General features: G+C 38.6%; 1 protein-coding gene across 2 annotated transcripts in view; it reads left to right on the top strand.

The window, feature by feature from the left end:
• LOC149234623 (pyruvate dehydrogenase E1 component subunit beta-1, mitochondrial-like) overlaps positions 1–21,372 on the top strand; it is a 75,230-nt gene that overhangs the window by 38,437 nt on the left and 15,421 nt on the right. For both annotated transcript variants that reach the window (XM_089371890.1, XM_089371889.1), the window contains 4 exons: positions 6,096–6,221; positions 6,370–6,503; positions 6,714–6,786; positions 6,875–6,940. In XM_089371890.1, coding sequence (XP_089228016.1) covers positions 6,096–6,221; positions 6,370–6,503; positions 6,714–6,786; positions 6,875–6,940 — 399 coding nt within the window. The remainder of the gene's footprint in view (positions 1–6,095; positions 6,222–6,369; positions 6,504–6,713; positions 6,787–6,874; positions 6,941–21,372) is intronic.

Raw genomic sequence — 21,372 nt, 5'->3', positions numbered from 1 at the left:
GGTGAGTTCAATAAACAACTCTTGTGGATTCACTTCCAAATTCTCTCCCCGAATCCTGTAAAATGCTAGAATGTGTCATGTCTTTCCTCTATAGCGTAAACAGTAATGATCAACTTCACTTTTGCTTCCATCCACAAATGATGATTTGGCAGGTTGTTTTCCATTCAGACTGACACTTGCCCTTTTTCAACAGCTTGCTACAAATATTCTAAATGTTCTGATGCCCAATCTTCTTCCTCGCTCTATTAATATAAAGATTTGTCATGAGTATAATTATATTAGTAATGCCTCTCCACCTTCTAAACTTATCTGCACACCTTGCACCTTCAGCTTTGGAATCTCCCCTTACATTTCCTATTGCAACAATAATTAGTTCTACTTCTCCTTTAAATTTATCATTGACACACAAGAATTAAATTTAACATCAGATGAAGGATTGCATATTGAAGATTAATGCCCCTTCGATCAGCCTTAAGTTTTAACCTTTGGGTATCCTCCACTCCAGTTCCTCGACCAAACATGCAAGTACTTCTATTTCCTAAATTTGGATAGTTAAGAACTTATGAAGAACAACATTTGACTATCCTTGTGAAACTACCATTGGCAAAAACTTAGCTGGAAAATTGGATGTCAGTCATTGACTGGATTTATGAGCAATTTCTGGTTAGTGTAATGCCCATAATACGAAATACAGAAAACATGTAAATATTCATAAACTGGAAAACAGGAAGCTTAAAAACTTAATTTTTGCACTTACCTGAACTGCTAGCTGATCCTGTGAAGCTGTCGATACTGTTGCTGTTTTGTTCTGCTGCTGTTTGCTCCAATTACTGCTCCAATTACCCAGGGAGACCAATTCCACCCAACCTGATTGAGCAGAGGCTGGCTGCTCAATCCAGCAAGCTTCTCACAGAAGCCCACTGTCCCCCGTGCCCAGAACCTCAGTCGGATTAAAGCTCATCCAATAGTAAATCTCTGTCACTGCTAAATTCTGCTCCACCTCCTCTGGTTTCACTGCTCCATTTTCCCCCCCCCTTCATCGGTTCAGAATAGCGATTTATAATGGCAGGCTTGGCGGTGGCCACCCTCCTGCTTCCGGCCACCGCTCTTCTTCCTCCTGACACGCCTCCACATGCAATTTAACTCTCTCAGATCCTTTCCTGGCAAAGCCGCTCTGCTATAAATTCTCAGCTGGTTGGACGCGCCCTCGTTAATGGTTTCAGTAATGAGTTTTAGGTAGGTTATCGCATAGTATTTTCATAAGTCCATTTATTTATATTATAGCATATAAATTTTACATATAATCTGTAAAGTTCCATTTATATACTTTACAACATTTAACTTATAATTTATATTTTATAAAGTTACTTTGTATATTGTAAGGTTTAATATATATATATATTATAAAGTTTATAATTATATTTTATAAAATTAATATATATATATTGTAAAGTTTAATATTTATATATTTTATAAAGTTTAGAATTATATTTTATAAAGTTTACAAAAAATTATATTTATAAAACTTTAAATAACTTTATTATTTTAAAATTCATCACATTTGTTTTTATTATAAAGTTTGAAACTTTATATAGTGGATTAGTTTAGATGGGCCATTACAGTTAGTGCTGCCTTGTTGCTGATGTCCTCCCATTTTTTCTTTGAATATGAAACCACTTTATTAAACTGTAACATAGCAGCAACATGCATGTGCCCTCTAACTCTCTACATAGCTATAAATTGCCTCCCAGATTAAACTAGTGCTGCACCATCATCAACATGCCCATCTGCTTTGCACAGAACTTGAGGTATGATGGATCTTATGAATTGCACCACTGCTTATGGATCTGCCATACTTGACAATAATACTGACTGGGCAACATAGGTAAACTCTTAACACCTAAAAGTCCAAATGGTTGATAAAGAGTGCCAATAAGAAAGTGGCAATGCCGATGTGGCTGCATTGCTGGTGCCGTTAATCTAAATTCTGGAGGTGGAAGGCAGAAAGTCTGAAAGGCAGGATTATAGATGCTGAAAAGAAGTGACTATAACACGTAATGGAAATTCAACTAACTGTGGTCACTATGGAAATTCTTGCCCCATGCTTTTGAGGATCAGGAGTGAATGAGGGGATGAAATTTGGTCAAGTGTTGGAAGCTTCATAGAGTCAATGAGGACTTAGATGATGGAAATGTAGGTGGGAAAATGAGTGAATACAAAGTCAATGAAAATGGATGAATTCTAGAAGTGATATCTGGGAGATCTGGTGAAAAAGTGGTGAGTTGCCACAGCAACAGTTTGCTGACAACATTGACAAACCAGACAGCATTGTAATCACCAGAGAAGGTGCAGATCAAATGTAGTAGCTGAGTGAAAGTTGAAACCCTAAATTTCCATTTATAAACAATAAATATATAGCCTGATTATACTGAGAACAGTAATGACTCACGAGTAGTGGGGAAGATCACTGTAAGATGTAAAGGCATCGAGGGGCCTGCTGTAAATATCGGGGGCCTCAGACACACTGAGATTCATACAAGAGAGTGAGGATTGAATGGAACCGAACAACCAATCCAAAATCCCACAATAAAGGAGAAATAACAATGGTAGGGCTGTGCACTCCTTAGAGAGAAAAGGTGCCCTAGCATAAGTGTACTAGAGATAAAAACCTTGTTAATTTTAGATAACAATGGTATGTTCTATGCTTAAGACAATTTACTTCAATGTTCCTTTAGCAGCCCAATGACAAATCCAATTATATCCTGTAGCAATCACATTAACTTATAAACATTGACAGTAAATGCAGATAGAACATAAAATCATATGCCTAAGACAAGCCAAGACAAGAGGACACAAGATATGGCGGATGCCAGGGAGAAATCCCAATGTGGGGAAACCCTTTGATCAAGTCTTTTTATTATTCTTCAATAGTTCAGCAGAGAGAGAGAGTACAAATATAAGCCCAAAACAGATCTGCCAAATCAGCAGTCAAATCAGCCCTAAACAGAGATTTAACGTTGGTCAAAGCTGCCCCAAAATGTCTTCCAATCAGCATTTCAATTAGGCCTTCAAATCAGCACAAATTCTTCGGTCAAACCAAGTCAAAGGAGAGAGAAAGTCTGCTGTAATTTCTTTAGTCAAACCTGAAGTCAACGCTGGTCAAACCACTCCAAATGCCTCGACTTTTGTGCCAATAAATTCTGGCCCAAAAACAGAGGTCAATGCTGGTCAAACGCTCTGAAATTTTGGCCTGATCTGCCCAGAAAAACTCGGCCTCCTGCCACATGTGCGAAGTAGAGAGAGAGCTGCCCAGCCACACATGCGAAGAAGAAGAGAGAAGCCTCCAATGTTGTACGACCCAATCAAGAGAGAGAAGAAGTTGTGATGAGATGATGTCCAAATGAGGGAAAGGTCTCTCCTATTTATACACTTCTTTGAGGATGAAAAGACACATTTGATGGGCTTCATGAGCCTACATTTGACTGGAGCCGACCTTGACAATTTGTCCATAGGAGAAATAAATTCATAATTCCATTTCTGCTTGTCAGAATGAGATGATCTTTATATCAAAATTGTACCTCTACGAAAGAGGAATCCAATGCAATAATCATCTCCATCATATGAGCTATGATAGGGTGGAATTTGGCCCTAGTTGCCAATTTTAACACTCCCTCTCAACTAGGGAGAATTCCACCTGGCAATCCATCATCATGCCAACCTATCATGCTATCACTGCTCTTCTCTGCTAAACCATGAAGAAATAATGAAGAAGAAGTGATCGAGAGTGTATCATACCACTCTCCACTAACTAAAGTCAGTGCTTGATCCCAGATCAAATTGTTGAACACCATGCATCCTAGTCATAGGGAGTATGGCAATACACGATACGTCCATTGGTAGTGCTATGGTCCCTAACCAACTTTTCCCAACTCATTGGCCAGATGAGAGGTACTTCCAATGAGTCTCAAACCCTATGGGTAGGATGTGTGTCGAGGCATCAACATGAGAAGGTGAATCACTCATCTTGCTCATATACCATAGGAAAAGGTGAACCACTTATCCTATGCATATGTCAATCGTAGGGGAAGGTGAACCACTCACCCTACATACATGTGTCCAGGTAGGGGAAGGTGAACCACTCACCCTACACACATGTCAACCATAATGGGGTATCACAGGGGAAGGTGAACTACTCACCCTGTATCTAGCGCACCACTAGGGGAAGGTGAACTACTCACCCTGTATCTAGCGCACCACTAGGGGAAGGTGAACCACTCACCCTATGGTTGCTCATAGCTTGCTCCAAGAAGTACCCCACGCCCCCAGAGCTTTGTGTTCAACTCATACGGGACCCTCATAAGAGGGTCGTTCCACGACTCCAAGTCTCTCTCGGAAGGTTAAGAATTTGACCTTCCCCAAGGGCTTTGTGAGAATGTCTGCAACCTGCTCTTTTGTTCCAATACATTGGAGCCTAACTGCTCCCCATTGTACCATATCCCGAATAAAGTGGTACTTGATATCAATATGATTGGAGCGGTCGTGGAACACAGGATCCTCTGCTAAACGAATCCCACTCTGGTTGTCGCAGGAGATCACGATCGTATCTAGCACGTGCTCAAACAACTCACTGAAGAGCTTCCTCAACCAGACTGCTTCACAACAGGCCAAAAGTCACTTACAGTGCATTGTTTTCAAATTGTTTGTGAAAACACCTCAGCGAAACAAACCATATAACTCGGAAAAACACTGGTATTTTCGTTCAATCTCAAGATGGAATCTTACATGAACACTTTCTCAGAGACAAATTCCTTTGTAATAGATCCAATTGCTCAAGAACAATCAATAAAATACCACAACAAAGAAAACATGTTTTCCCTTTTGGGTTTCCTGGGTAACCAAGCGTGTCAATTTGTGTGAATGTGTTTTTATCTCTCGATTATTTTCTGCTGATTATTGATTGTTAAGAAACTGTGTATCTTGGTGAAAGTAAATTTGGTTTCAGTTGTCAGTTGTCTTGTTTTCAGTTATTCATCTAAGTAGTTGCAGAGTTTCAAGAAAAAGTAGCACGAATCTGGCCACTACTACTATACTTCTGAGGCATATTACCTGTCCTCTCTGTAGACCGGGTCATGACTGGGGGATTGAACCTTGGATCTCTTAGTTTGCACGACTTCACATCACTTCAATTACCAATTGAGCTGTGCCCAGGGAATTTATACCACACAAACTTAAATTATATAAATTTATATATTTTTAAACAGTTATAAGATAGAAGTGCTATATTTCAATGAAATATAAAAGTTAACTGTTGAATATATAAAAGAAACGTGTAAATTATTATTATTATTATTTTTTTTTTTTTTAAATTTTGTTGTTATTTTTTTTTGAATGTGTGTATTATTTATTTATTTATACCATGTACACTTAAAAAGTTAAATAATATAAATTTAGATATTTATAAACTGTTATAATAGAAGTATAATATTTCACTAATATATAAAAGAAACATATGTATATTAAAAAATATTTTAATCTTTAAATTTGGTTGTCATATATATATAATCTGAAAACACAACACACTTGTATCTTCACATTATATATAAAAAAGAAAGAGTTACAACAATTCTTAGCATTATATATAAAATAGTTGCAACAATTTTTAGCATATTATATATATATATATATATATTAGTTTTCAATTTTTTTATTATATTGAACTTAATACTGATATTTATTTTCAAAATTTTAAGTATCGAATTTTGGTCAAACTTTAAAGTCGTCGAACTCGAACTCGAAGATGAACCAGGTGACTTAGTGTATATGTATTACTTTGTCAATTGAAAAATTGCATGGGATTTTCTAGATGTTGGGATATTCTGTATATGTATTACTTTGTCAATTGAAAAATTGCATGGGATTTTCTAGATGTTGGGATATTCTGTATATGTATTACTTTGTCAATTGAAAAATTGCATGGGATTTTCTAGATGTTGGGATATTCTGGTTCTCAGTCTAATGATCACATCATTTAGATTCACTTTTATTAGAAGTATTGGATATCTTCCATATTCCTAACGGGATATTTTTGTTTTCAGGCTATTGATCAAATAATAAATTCTGCAGCCAAGACATATTATATGTCTGCAGGTCAAATTTCTGTTCCCATTGTTTTTAGAGGACCAAATGGAGCTGCTGCTGGTGTTGGTGCTCAGCACTCACAGGTATCTTACATGTCTCTACAACCTTTGTGGTTATTTTCTATATCAGTTTCTATTCTCTCGATAGTTTGCAATTTCATGCTTTGGATTTTTATCCCCTCTGAGGATGTGGAGGAGATGGTTATTCTGTTGGTGTGATTTTTGTTTGCAGTGTTATGCTGCATGGTATGCTTCTTGTCCAGGGCTGAAAGTTTTGACCCCCTATTCAGCAGAAGATTCTCGTGGATTGATGAAAGCTGCCATCCGTGATCCAGATCCTGTCATTTTTCTTGAAAATGAATTGCTGTAAGAATAAGAAGCATGCTTGCATTGATGCATATTTTTTTATTTTTCTCTTGGCTTGACTATAGAACCATTTCAAGTGAAGTATCTTGGAACAAAAACTGTTTAAATTTAATGTTTGAACTATGCATTTCTATTGTAATCAGAAATAAATGATGTTACATATTTCAACGATGAGGTTGTTTTTCATGATTTGTCCTTGGGCCATGTCAGGTATGGGGAGTCTTTTCCAGTCTCAGCAGAGTGTCTTGATCCTAGCTTCTGTCTCCCCATTGGGAAGGCAAAGGTAAAATTGTTTTATAGTCTTCTTGTATGAAAACAATATCTATTCAACTGCCCTGTGTTGATTTTTGTCTGGATATTATTCCATGTAGATTGAACGAGAAGGAAAAGATGTAACGATCACTGCCTTTTCTAAAATGGTTGGCTATGCATTACAGGTGAGCATTTTTTTTATTCATTTTTATTCAAAAAGGCTTTCCAGTGCATATTGTTAATCAACTCATTGTGACTATCATACTTATTAGACATATTTTGCACTCCACATATGTAGTCGTTTAGTTCCTGCACATTTATTGTTGAGTATATTTGTTTTCAAAGATGTTATATTCATGTGCTCAAGGCGCCAAGGCAGAAGCATCCCAGTTCCACATTATTTGATCAGGGTGTTTCCTTGATATTGTGCAATATTTTTGAGCAGAAAATGGTGTTTCTACATCTAGGTTTTCGTATATCTATTGCATTCTTGGAGAAGATTAAACAGTTTATTTATGTTCTATGTTGGGTTTATACATTGTTGGTTCAAATGATGCTTGTAGACAGATGAGAAGGTTAACAGCTTGAGTACATCATAGTTGCGAGTTTTTACTGCTTGAACCATCACAAATGAATAGAACATTGCAAACATGTTCATCAGAGTCAAGACTAAAACAAATTCCTGGTTGAACTCATAAGAAAATACCATGAATGATATATTCCAATCTTGACTTTTTGATTACCCTGCAATTTTTTTTTACAATATCACCAAAATGATTTACAATGTTTACCAAAAATGCATGTTTAAGAGTCAAAGCTGTAGTTATTCACGTTATTAATTAATTCAGCAGTTGTGGATTGTTTAAAAATGGATTCATCATTCTGGAAATTGTTGAACATGGAAACTTGCATATATTTTGACATCAAAATGGACAATGTTATGAACATAAATATATAAAATAATATAAATAAATAATTCGTAAATAATTAATAATAATCAGTATAATGAAAGGACATATCTTAAAGGACATGACTATAAATGAAAGGGCATCCCACCTAGGTATATATGCTGTTGGAAAATCATAAAGGCAGAAAGATTTTCTTAACTTGATAATTACTTGTGATCTTTTTGTTTTCTTATAGTTCTTTAATTTCTTTATGCCTTCTTATCATCAAGCAACTACCAAAATGAAACATGAAGATCAATGCCAGAAGATGTAGGCTCTCAGCGATGGCAAAAGCCAAAAATCTTCTCTTCTTCAAGAATCAAATCAAACGAGACAACCAAGATCCTTTGACCAAGACCAAGACCTTCCACCATCCATCAATTCAGCCTCTTATGATGACAAGTCAAACTGTAGTCAAATGTTCAAAAGTAAACAAAGATCAACTCTCTAAGAAGGGTGAACTAGTGTCTCGATCCTCTCTGAAATCCTGAGATTTTCGGTCCTCTTTGTAACCCTGAGATTTTCGGTCCTCTCTGCAACTGTAATTCAGTCCTCTCTCACATGTGACAGAATGATAAGTATTTTCGGCTTCCAGAAGTCTTCTCTTCTTCACTGTACCTTTTTCTTCTCCTTTTAAGCTACTTCACATCCTCTTCTTCATTGAAAAGTTGCAGATCGAATTGCTTGTATGTGCCCAAACTAGGTTGAATGCTAGGGTATATATAGTTTTTTTGCGACTGTTCTTTGAGGCCGACTTGATGGGGGAGGAGAATTACATCAAAATAATTCTATCTTTTGATACAAAATGCCCAATAAGGGTCTAGACCATAATGACAAGGTCATAAACTTGTGACTCAACCCTAGAAGCTTTCAACGGAGGCTTTGACCTAAAAATAAATTAATAAAGCATGAAACCCATGCTAATAAATAATTTTTTTTTTTATAATAATTCTCTTTTTCTTTCTTTTGATAAGTACATGACTCAAATACAATTATGAAGGCTGATACTAGTTACATTTCTCGACACTCCCTCTTAACTAGGGAGGTATTCATAATTGTTGAAGTGGTACAAGGTTGACCTCAATTCAAAGTGTTCCAAATCCAAGAAGAGTACAACAACATACACAATGCTAGGGATACCATCACTACCAAGGTATCTCACATCAAAGATCCAAGTGTGATGACAGTAATACAAAGAATCCAATTCAGGGATTCCAGTGCCATACACTCATTCAAGGATCTAAGACACTTATTGGGACTAAGGTGTTATCCAGGCATCTACCACTATAGGTACCATTAGGATTCAATCATAACACCTACCCATAGGGATCTAGGTATCATATCCAAGGTCAGAGCTCCACAAGACCAATGATACCCTCCCTCACCGAGATCTAGACATCATCATGGGCTGACCAAGATGTCCTCCAAAGTACCATCATACAGGCAGTTTTATGGTACTTCATCTCTCCCTATCAATCCAAGCATGCTTGTTAAATATTCAAAACTTCATAGGGAGAGATCCACACATCAACTACTTGTTCAACCATTAGAATTTCTAGGGTTTCAAATTTAATTTTATACTTACTAGGTTTTCAACAAACCCTAGAGACCAAAACTAAAAAATAGGGTTAAAGTTTTTCAACCAGCTAGGTTTTACATGAATTTAGATTCATCAACAATCAAGACAATGAGATTTCAAAACCCTAATCCAAATTGAGTCAAACCTTAGAAAAATGATTATACGTACCTCAAGGACTACTGACCTTAGTCCTTTATGATCGCAATAAGTTTGCTGCAATGATTTCCTCAAGATGCCATGAATATTCCAAAAATGTTGAGGTTGAGATCTTCTTCTTCCAAAGATGCCAAGTTCAACGATTAATTTATGTACTTTTATACAACATAAACTTCGGATTATTGATTTGTAGTAGCAACTCACATAATAACAAAGATTGTTATCACACCATCTATACTTCAAGATTTCAGATCCTTAGAACTTCATAGTAGAGCTTGGGATTATTTAGTTGTGCTAAGGTAGATTCCATACTTCACATCGTATGTGAATAACAAAGTTTTAGATTTGAATGTATCACTATTGCATGGCCCTTTTGTAATCTCAACTAAACATATCGTTGTCAAATCACAATTGGAATGTCTAGTATCTCTGTCATGTATTTTGCATCTCTGAAAAGTAACTTGCACCATATATAGTATAGCAAAGATTGCAATTGATAGAAGTTTTCGGATCTTTGTATTGACCTGCAACAATAGCATGTTTTCGTGTTTGGATTACTAGTTATACACATAACTGTTTAAGAACTCCTTATAATTCCTTTTAATGATTCAACCATCTTTCACTACAAATTCGGCCTAACTATTGTCATATTCATGTTTTTCATCAATCTTCCTCTTCATGCTATCCATGTAAGCCTACTTCCAGGTCTCGAAAACTTAGTTTTATCCTATTCAGATATGACTGCAGGCTTTATTATTGCAGATATGATTCCTGATCTTTGGCCTTGACTGCTCTTATAGCCTAGTTATTTACATCTCCAAAAAGCTACTCGGCTCCTCTCACTGTTATGGGTTTCAGGTTCCTTAAACTGATTTTAAAAGTCAAACTATGAAATTCTTCTTCTCCTTAAGATGAGAGCAATTCATCTTCAAGGCTGCCTTTTTCTACTTCTTCTCCTTAGCTCTGATTCCATGTTGGAAAATCATAAAGGAAGAAATATTTTCTTAACTTGATAATTATTTGTGATCTTTTAGTTATTTTCTTATAGTTCTTTAATTTCTTTATGTCTTCTTATCATCAAGCAACAACCAAAACAAAACTTGAAGATCAATGGCACAAGATGTAGGCTCTTAGCCAGGGCAAAACTGTAACGACCCATCTATAAATATAAAGAACACAAGCATAGTAGCAGGTATACGGTACATGCATATGATAACTACATATGCATGTGTCGCATACGCCGCACTAGTATTTTATACTAAATTGATTTTAAGTGCTAAATACCATGACACTTCTTGGAATAGAGGTTCTACTCATTCATCAATATTGTTTAATGTATGGGTAGATCTTAAAAGAGGACTATATATATTATATATTCCAGATTATTGATAAAAATTATATTAATAAATTAATAAAATAAATTTTAAAATATATATAAGTAATTAATTAAAACAAATATATACTAAAACAATGTGATATGTTAAATATAATGTTTATAATGTTTTAATGATATATTAAATCCTAATGTGGTATATACGATATAAAGGTTATACTAAAAGAATATTTAATAAAATATCATATGATTTCAAAACATAAAAGATATTCATTCACGACCTTAAATGAGATAAGGGAGGGATACGTAAGAGAGGGCGTGTCATCAACAGGTTGAGCGGTGGCTGCAGATGGAAGGGCGGCCACTGCCAAACAAGAGAATAAAACCACGGGACATGGATTTGGGAAGGGGACACAAACCAGAGGGAAGAATTGTGAAGGAGAAGGGAATCAGCCACAGGAAGAGCTTGAGAGTTCTGAGGTTCTGGGCACGGGGGAACAGTCAGCTTCTGTTAAGAAGCTTACTGGATTGAGCAGCCAGGCTCTGCTCAGTCTGGCTGGGTGGATTCGGTCTTTCGGTAACTGTAGCAGCGCAGCCGGAGGCATCTTCAACTGCAGGAGTGCAGGTAGGTACCTCAACAGTCCCGTTAATTGATTTTGTCAGGTTTCAGGAAAATGTTACAGGTTCATGATAAATCCCTTACTGTTTTTCTTTGCATCTGTTTTTTGGTTCTTACAAAAACCCCTCCTTGAGGGGAAAACCCAAAAATATCCTGTTCAAGAACCAAATCAAATGAGACAACCAAGACCCTTTAACCAAGACCAAGACCTTCCACAATCAATCAATTCAGCCTCTTATGATGACAAGTCAAATTGTAGTCAAATCTTCAAAAGTCAACATAGATCAACTCTCTAAGAAGGGTGAACTAGGGTCTTGGCCCTCTTTGCAACCCTGAGATTTTCGGTCCTCTCTGTAACCTTGATATTTTTGGTCCTCTCTACAACTGTAATTCGGTTCTCTCTCACGTGTGACAGAACAATAAATATTTTCGGCTTCTAGAAGTCTTCTCTTCTTCGCTATACCTTTTTCTTCTCCTTTTAAGATACTTCACATCCTCTTCTTCACTGAAAAGCTGCGGATTGAATTGCTTGTCTGTGCCCAAACTAGGTTGAATGCTAGGGTATATATAATGGTTTGTGACTATTCTTTGAGGTCGACTTGATGGTGGAGGAGAATTACATCAAAATAATTTTATCTTTTGATACAAAATGCCCAATAAGGGTCTAGACCATAATGACGAGGACATAGACTCATGACTCAACCCTAGAAGCCTTCAATGGAGGCTTTGACCTAAAAATAAAATAATAAAGCATGAAACCCATGCTAATAAATATTTTTTCTTTTATAATAAATTTTCTTTTTCTTTCTTTTGATAAATACAAGACTCCAATACAATTATGAAGATTGCTACTAGTTACATTTTTCAACATATGCTAGGGGTACCTCATTGTATTCCATCATATCACTCACATGCAAATTATTCAAAATATATGGAATATGAAAATATCCATAAGGATGAATAATATATATATATATATATATATATATATATATATATATATATATATATATGCTTGAACACAATTGATATGATGTAATACAATGAGGGTGCCAATGGTATATATATATAATATATAGGCGGAATGCCCTCTCATGAATTGTCATGTCCTTTCATTATACTAATTATTATTAATTATTTATAAATTAATTATATATATTTTTATATATTTATGTTCATAACATTGCCTTCCCCTTTAGAATTGCTTTCTCGCAAAGCATATTTATGGAAATGCTTGTTGTCATTTAAATTTTTTCCTATTTTGTGATGTTTTTCTGTGAATCTTTGTTTTTGGAGCTATCATCATTGAAAATGAAGACACAAGATGATACAAACTTCATAGTTCTGAAATTGGATCGAAAAATGATCTAATCATCCCAATTCAATCCTCTTTGGAACTTTGTACTTGATATCCGAGTTGAATTATTATTAAAAGACTTAATTGCACTGGTATCAATATTTTTCAAAACACAAATCAATTGTTTCTGCCCTAGTGATATTGATTTGTTCACTGGTTGAGATGTCTGCTCTTATGTTTTGGATGTAAGGAGATTTTGTGGTGTCATTTTCCCTTATCATGCTTGTGGCGATTTATTGATTTACTTCAGGTATATGACTTTATAACTCACTGGTGTTGCTTGGTTGATCACTCGATCTTTTCTTAGAATTTCCGGTTTTCACTGCAACATTTGAGTATGTCATTAGTTTAGTTGGATTGGGAATTTTCTGAATCGTGATATTATTTGGATCAATATTTGTTCCATTTTCTTCAACTTGGACTCTCACTTTTTAAGACTTCGAAGCTTCTTTTTGTAAAATTTTCTGTTTCCCACCCCGGTTTTCAGTTTCACCTTATTTCTCCCATGTAGTTAAATGCCCATTCCCATAACCATACATTTAACAGACTGAAAAAATAAATATTGTTGAAAACACAAATTCTGGAAATTTTTCAGAATGCTGGAAATTGCAGAAATAAAAATCAGCAATTAAAAACAGCCATTAAAACACATTTAAACTCAGTGATTTTTGGTCAACTTGACCCTGGAAAAACCCCCTACAACTCTTGGGGAAAACCAGTTTGAGAGCTCTTCTTTATTTCTGGAAATGCCTTTTTATAGTGAAAAATTTTCAGCAAAAATCAGCAACCAAATTTACAACTTAACTCGATTTCTGAGCCTCACAGCCCACCAGAAATTTCCAAATAGCAACACAATGCTGTACGGCCACTGTACGGACAGTACGGGTGGCTGTACGGACGGCTGTACGGACGGTACGAACGGCTGTACGGACTGTACGGACAGGCTGTACGGACGATACAGACAGGCTGTACGGACCTCGATTTTTGTGCAGAAAATCAGCTGCCTCGATTTCTGTGCAAAAACAAATCTGCCTTTTGCTGTTTGGTCAAGAAAAATCTGCCTTTTACTGCTTGCACATTCAGCTGTAAGGATTTGCTTAAATGCTGCCTTGGTATGTGTGCCAAGCTGCTGCCTCCTTCTCCTCCTTGTCCAGAAATCTCCCTTGCTCTCTTGCTCTCTCTCTCTCAATCTGCTCATGAAAGAATGAATGATCTTTTCCTCCTTTTCCTCCCTTAACCCAACCCTAAATGACTTTTGGGTGATCCCTAAATCCAATGGCTGAAATAGATTTAGATCAATGGCTGAGATTAAATGCTCATTTAAATCTCACTTTCTATTTTTTAATTCACCCCACTTTAATAAAGACCCACTTAGTCATTTATTTCCAAAGTCACTTTTCCTTTCTAATTTTTCATTGACTTTATAAAAGTCACTTTAAAATTAGACTTAGTAACTTTATCACTTAAAGTCACTTTCAAATTAGATTTAACTTTATAAAAAATTATAAAGTTACTTTAGGAGAAAAAATTAAATTCTTTTGGACACTTTTCCCTAGGCCAAAGATCAAAGCCTTAGGGAACCACCTGTCCTCCGGTACCAAATTTCAACACTCCCTCTTACCGAGGAAGGTGTTCCTCACCACACCCATCTTGTCTCTGAAGTAGACATGCTTGCCCCGTGGTAAGGCTTTGGTAAGAATATCTGCAACCTGCTCATCAGTGGAAATATACTCAAGCTTCACAGCTCCCTTCTGAACATAGTCTCTGATGAAATGATATCTGATCCCGATATGCTTTGACCTGTCATGAAATACTGGATTCTCCGTGAGTTTAATGCAACTCTGATTATCACAGTAAATCACTGAAGGTCTCAACGGCTGACCAAATAAGCCAAACAACATCTTGCGAAGCCAGATGGCCTCACAACTAGCTAGACTGGCTGCCATATACTCTGCTTCCGCTGAACTCAGTGCTACTGACTGCTGCTTCCGGCTGAACCATGACACTACTGCTGAACCCAACCCAAAACAACACCTTGAAGTGCTCTTCCTATCAGAAGCACAACCTGCCCAATCAGAATCAGTGTATCCTGCCAATCTCACTCCATCTCCCTGCCTGTAGTCCAGACCATAATCCACTGTCCCCTGCAAGTACTGCAAAATGTGTTTTGCAGCCACCAGTGAACCTTCCTAGGCTCACACATAAACTGACTCATCGTGTTGACTGCAAAACAGATATCTGGTCTAGTGTTGACCAAATACATCAAGGAACCAATCAGTTGCCTGTACAATGTGGGATCCACCAACTCGGAATCCGAAGCATGAAGCTTCTTCCAGTTGGTGATCATCGGTGTCGACATGGGTCTACAATCCTCCATGTGGAATCTGCTAAGGATGTCCACAATATACTTCCCCTGCCCCAGGAAGAAATGCCCCTCCTCCTGCCACACCTCCAAACCCAAAAAGTAATGCATCAAGCCGATGTCCTTCATCTCAAACTCCGCCGCAAGATCTCTCTTGCAGTGCTCTATGAGTCTCTCTGCACCTGTAATGATCAAGTCATCCACATACAGCACCAGAATGAGAGGCTCCTCACCAATCACAATAAAGTAAAGGTTCGGATCTGCCTCACTCTTTGTGAAACCCATCCCCTGCAAGTATGCATCTATCCTGGAGTACCAAGCTCTGGGAGCTTGCTTCAGGCCATAAAGGGCCTTCTTCAATCTGCACACATGGGACTCCTTCCCATGCACCTCAAAGCCCTGTGGCTGCTCAATGTACACCTCCTCCTGTATGAAGCCATTGAGAAATGCGGTCTTCACATCCATCTGGTGGATCTTCCAACCCATCTTTGCTGCTATCGATATAATGGAGCGGATCGAAGTATATCGAGCCACGGGAGCGAAGGTCTCCTCATAATCAACTCCCTCTATCTGGGAGAACCCTCTAGCCACAAACCTCACTTTGAATTTCTCAATGCTGCCATCTGCAACATGCTTTACCTTGTAAAGCCATCTGGAAGTAACCACGGATTTGCCCTTAGGCCTCGGCACCACCTCCCAAACATCATTCTTCATGATAGAAGAATACTCCTCCTGCATGGCCTCTCTCCAGACCTGCTGGCTAGCTGCCTCCTCATAGTTAGAAGGCTCAGAGTCAAGGATGCTGGTAACCATCGCCATATAACTACAAAACCTCTCAGGTGGTCTACTCTCTCTGACCGGCCTCTTCGGCTCAGCAACAGATGTGGCATCTCTCAAGGTGTCCTGAAGCCACTTGGGCTTCCTCTTCCCTGAGCATGCTTCTCCCATAGGAGAATGAAACTCCTCCTCCTCATCACCATCAGTAGCCTGAACTCCTGACTGTCTGTCTGCTGTCCTCCTGCCTGTACCTGAACCTGTAGAAGCTGAGGTACCGTGTGAACTGTCCATCAGTGGACTCCCTAGTGAACTGCTCTGCATGCTGCCCGGAGCACCACCCCTCTGGCTCGGCGAGCCACTGCTCACTGATGGACCTGACATCCTCATAGATGTACCTCCGGATCCTCCTGATCCCTGCCCACTGGATCCCTGCGACTGACTCAACTGCTGCTGAGGGTCTGGCTGATCCAGATACTCTAACTCCCGTGACCTCCTAAAGGCCCTGTCCTCCTCGAACTTCACATCCCGTCTGACAACAACTCTCCTCTGTGCAGGAATGTAAATCCGAAAGGCCTTTGAGGTCTCACTGTAGCCCACAAAGATACCCTTCTCTGCGGTGGGCTCTAGTTTGGTCCTCTTCTCCTTGGGTATATAGGAGTATGTAATGCATCCAAAGATATGAAGATGACCAAGATCAGGCTTCTTCCCAGAGAAAGCCTCCTCCGGAGTCATGTGCCCTAAGGCACGATGCGGACTCCTGTTCTGCAAGTAAACAGCTGTGTTGCAGGCCTCTGCCCACAAGAATAATGGCAACCCCTGATCATGTAACATGGCTTTGGCAGCCCCTATGATGGATCTGTTCTTCCTCTCCGCAACCCCGTTCTGCTGGGGGTTGTAAGGAACAGTGAACTCCCTCCTAATGCCTGCCTCCGCACAATAATCAACAAACTCTCCAAGGGTGTACTCTCCTCCATTGTCCGACCTCAGGGACTTGATCTTTCGACCTGTCTGAGTCTCCACAAGAGCTCTGAACTCCTGAAACCGCTTGAAGACCTCACTCTTGGTCTTCAAGAAATAAATCCAGGTCCTCCTGGAGTGATCATCAATGAATAAAACATAATACTCATATCCACTCAAGGAAACATGAGACATCCGACCGCTCACATCGGAATGAATCAAATCAAGTATCCCCGTCGCTCTGCTGTCACTGCTGGGAAAAGGGGATTTGGCAAACTTGCCCATCGCACAACCTCTGCAAGTATCAAAGTGATCAGTACTGAAATCTGGCACACCTGTAGTGATCTCCCGCAATGTCCTCAAGGCTCCATGATACATGTGTCCCATCCTGCGGTGCCAAATCTCACACAGCTCAGAACTGCTAGCTCTGCTGTCGGTACTACTGCTCAATGCCAAAAGGGGCTGGAATGCAAACTTGTACACCTTTGCATGGCGTACACCTATCACTCTAGCTGAATCAGCTGGAGTGCCCCTGGGATACATCAACACCTGTCCTCCCCTGAACAGTACCTCATATCCTCTGTCCTCCAAAGCTGAGACGGATATGAGGTTCTTCCTCATCCCTGGCACATAAAGAACATCTGACACTTTCAAGGGAGGTCTGGACTCCCTCTGAAATGTCAGTGTACCCACCCCGACTGCTCTAACAACTCTGTCATCACCGAGTACTACCTCAATATCAGTGCCACTCTCTGAAAGCTCTGAGAAGTACTCCCGGACTCCTGTCATGTGACGTGAAGCCCCACTGTCCACATACCAGATACCTGTAGATGCTCCGCTAATCGAGGGAAAAGCATGCTCCCTCTGAACCTGTGTGGCAGGGGATCCTGCACTAGAGGACTCACATGTAGTGAACGCAAACTCCCGGTCAAAACGACCTGCAAAGTCCTCAATCTCAGCTGAAGCTGCCACATCCTGGTTCTTCCCCTTCTTCTTCTTCTTCTCCGGACACACAACTGCATAGTGTCCCATCTTCTGACAATTCCAACACTTCACTTTGGAATAGTCCTTCTGTGAGTTACCCTGTTTACCTTTACCTTTGCCTTTGCCTCCACCACCGCTTGTGGAAGCCTGCTTCTTCCCTTTGCCTTTCTTGCCTCCTGCCACCAGTGCTACGTCCTCATCCTGCTCAACTGGCTTGGCTGCCCCAAGCTGTCCTTTCCTGATCTCTGTCTGAATACAATCATCCCAAAACCTCTCCCATGTGGGAAGGGTCTCACGTGCACAAACCCCATCAGCAAAGTTCAACCATGAACGGGGGAGGCCATTCACTGCAATACGCACCAACTCAGTGGATGGAATGGCCTCTCCAATCGCTGCCAACTCATCTCTCACATTGGTAATCTTTGTGAGATATCCAGCTGCACTATCATTCCCCATCTTAATGTTCTTCAGCTTCTCCTTCAGGACCATCTTCCGGTTCTCATTGGTACTCTGGTAGAGATTGGACAATGCTGTCCACATCTCATGAGCATTGCTCTTTCCTCTCACATGAGGAATGCAATGGTCTTTGATTCCGTCTAGAATCAGCCTCTTACCCTTGTTGTTCTTTCTATTATAAGCTGCCAACTGAGTAGCATCAGTAGGCACAACAACAGGGTGCTGTGCTGTATGCACCATGATATCCCAGACTTCTGCCTCCTCAAAGATACTCTGCATTCTCTCCTTCCAAACGCTGTAATTTGTATGCCCATCCAACCTATCCTCCACCCTCAATCCCAATGACATCTTGCTGTCCTAAAACTGAAAAATAGCACTGCTGTGGTAAAGATAAAACTGCTGTTTATGAAAAATCAGCTTGCTGGAATTTTCTGAGTGAAAAAATCAGCTGCTGTATTTTTTCCTTTTGCTGTCCCAAACTGCCCTTCAGCACTCAAGCTCTGATACCATGTAAAATTTTCTGTTTCCCACCCCGGTTTTTCAGTTTCATCTTATTTCTCCCATGTAGTTAAATGCCCATTCCCATAACCATACATTTAACAGACTGAAAAAATAAATATTGTTGAAAACACAAATTCTGGAAATTTTTCAGAATGCTGGAAATTGCAGAAATAAAAATCAGCAATTAAAAACAGCCATTAAAACACATTTAAACTCAGTGATTTTTGGTCAACTTGACCCTGGAAAAACCCCCTACAACTCTTGGGGAAAACCAGTTTGAGAGCTCTTCTTTATTTCTGGAAATGCCTTTTTACAGTGAGAAATTTTCAGCAAAAATCAGCAAAAATCAGCAACCAAATTTACAACTTATCTCGATTTCTGAGCCTCACAGCCCACCAGAAATTTCCAAATAGCAACACAATGCTGTACGGCCACTGTACGGACGGTACGGGTGGCTGTACGGACGGTACGGACGGCTGTACGGACTGTACGGACAGGCTGTACGGACGGTACGGACAGGCTGTACGAACCTCGATTTTTGTGCAGAAAATCAGCTGCCTCGATTTCTGTGCAAAAACAAATCTGCCTTTTGCTGTTTGGTCAAGAAAAATCTGCCTTTTACTGCTTGCACATTCAGCTGTAAGGATTTGCTTAAATGCTGCCTTGGTATGTGTGCCAAGCTGCTGCCTCCTTCTCCTCCTTGTCCAGAAATCTCCCTTGCTCTCTTGCTCTCTCTCTCTCAATCTGCTCGTGAAAGAATGAATGATCTTTTCCTCATTTTCCTCCCTTAACCCAACCCTAAATGACTTTTGGGTGATCCCTAAATCCAATGGCTGAAATAGATTTAGATCAATGGCTGAGATTAAATGCTCATTTAAATCTCACTTTCTATTTTTTAATTCACCCCACTTTAATAAAGACCCACTTAGTCATTTATTTCCAAAGTCACTTTTCCTTTCTAATTTTTCATTGACTTTATAAAAGTCACTTTAAAATTAGACTTAGTAACTTTATCACTTAAAGTCACTTTCAAATTAGATTTAACTTTATAAAAAATTATAAAGTTACTTTAGGAGAAAAAATTAAATTCTTTTGGACACTTTTCCCTAGGCCAAAGATCAAAGCCTTAGGGAACCACCTGTCCTCCGGTACAAAATTTCAACACTTTTTTGATAAATTCTTCTAATTTGTTCTCCAAAGATTTTTTTTTTATCATTTTTAAGTTCTTGTTTTGTACAAGGAGATTTTGATTATGATGCCAGAGATGCAAAAGTTCTTCAGCTTCTGATTCATCAATTTTGTTTTTAATGTTTTGATAGTTATATTTCTCATTTTTTAATGTTTTAATATCTTCTATTAACTTTTATTAACACTCTTCAAGCAAGAATTTTCTTCTATTGAAGTGAGTGGTAGCTTCTGAAGGTCTTCTGCATAGGCTTGGTGTCTTAACATGTGAAAGACATTATTTGCCTCTTCTAGGTGCTTGCTTGGTGGAGTAAGTGATTTATGTCTTCTTTCATAAGTCTAACTTAGGAAAAGTACAATAATTAAAGTAAATTAATTATTGTGGACTATTGAGGTATTTTTTAAGGATAAATAATTTAATTATTTAAGTGACGTAGAAATAATCTCAACCATAGATCTCTCCAAGATGTTTCTAAAAAGGCGATTAGGTTAGGGATCTGGACAAAATGAAGTTTATAAAGGGAGCTTAGCAAGGAGGCAAAGACGCAAGTTGTGTGAGCGACTCATCATTCAAAGAAAGTGATTTTCCCTAAGTGTGAATGGCTCTATGGACCTGGAGCATAAAGAAGGAGAAATGCAAGTGGATTGGGGCAAATTCAAGAGGGTTGAGTTGTTAGAGGGAGATTGATTTTATCTAGAGGAGGTTGAGTTGTTGGAGGGCCGAGTTTCCCTTAGTGCGCATTAGTGGCACGTGAGGAGGGTGCAGGTCGAGTTGCTGGCTGAGTATTTGCCTGAGATCTCTAGGTCAATTTCATCTGGAGGCTAATTTCCTTGAGGCTCTTGGGCCCAATTCATTATGAGGGAGTCGAGTTATAGGTTCCAGATTTATATTTTCCCTTGTATCTATGCGGGTCGAAAAACCTAGATTTTCTAGATAATTAAATGACGAAGAATTGTTGTGGGTAAGTTTAATTTGCAATGTGTGATTGATCTCTATGGTTTGTTTCCGTTGCATAAATTTATTTCTAGAAGTTAGAAATACCAGTGATTTTATTTTTTAGTGATTCAATGTTTATTTGTCTAAATAAATAAATTGTTGGGGATAAATTAAATTGCCGTGAGAAAATAAATCTGGCTGGTATTAGAAATTTAACATCTTCATCCCATTTTGATAGGCCTTTTTAGTTTCGTCTTGATATCTTCCTTTTCTTGTTCTAATTTCTACTTCATAGCCTTGGTCTTCTTGATTTGTGTCAGTAATTTCTGATTGTGATATTTTAAACGAGAAATTTCTTTGTTTTTATCCATGATAACTTCGTTAAATTCTTTTTGCATGTTTGATATTGACTTTTGAATTTCCCGACTGATCACCATTGATATATCTTTTAGGTCTTTGAATGAAGG

Source organism: Pinus tabuliformis, chromosome 8 (assembly GCF_031772625.1).
Source record: "Pinus tabuliformis cultivar Carrire ecotype Pingquan chromosome 8, CPIR1, whole genome shotgun sequence".
Classification (NCBI taxonomy): Eukaryota; Viridiplantae; Streptophyta; class Pinopsida; order Pinales; family Pinaceae; genus Pinus; species Pinus tabuliformis.
Note: the sequence above shows the minus strand (reverse complement) of the source record. Positions and strands in the feature narration are given on the sequence as shown.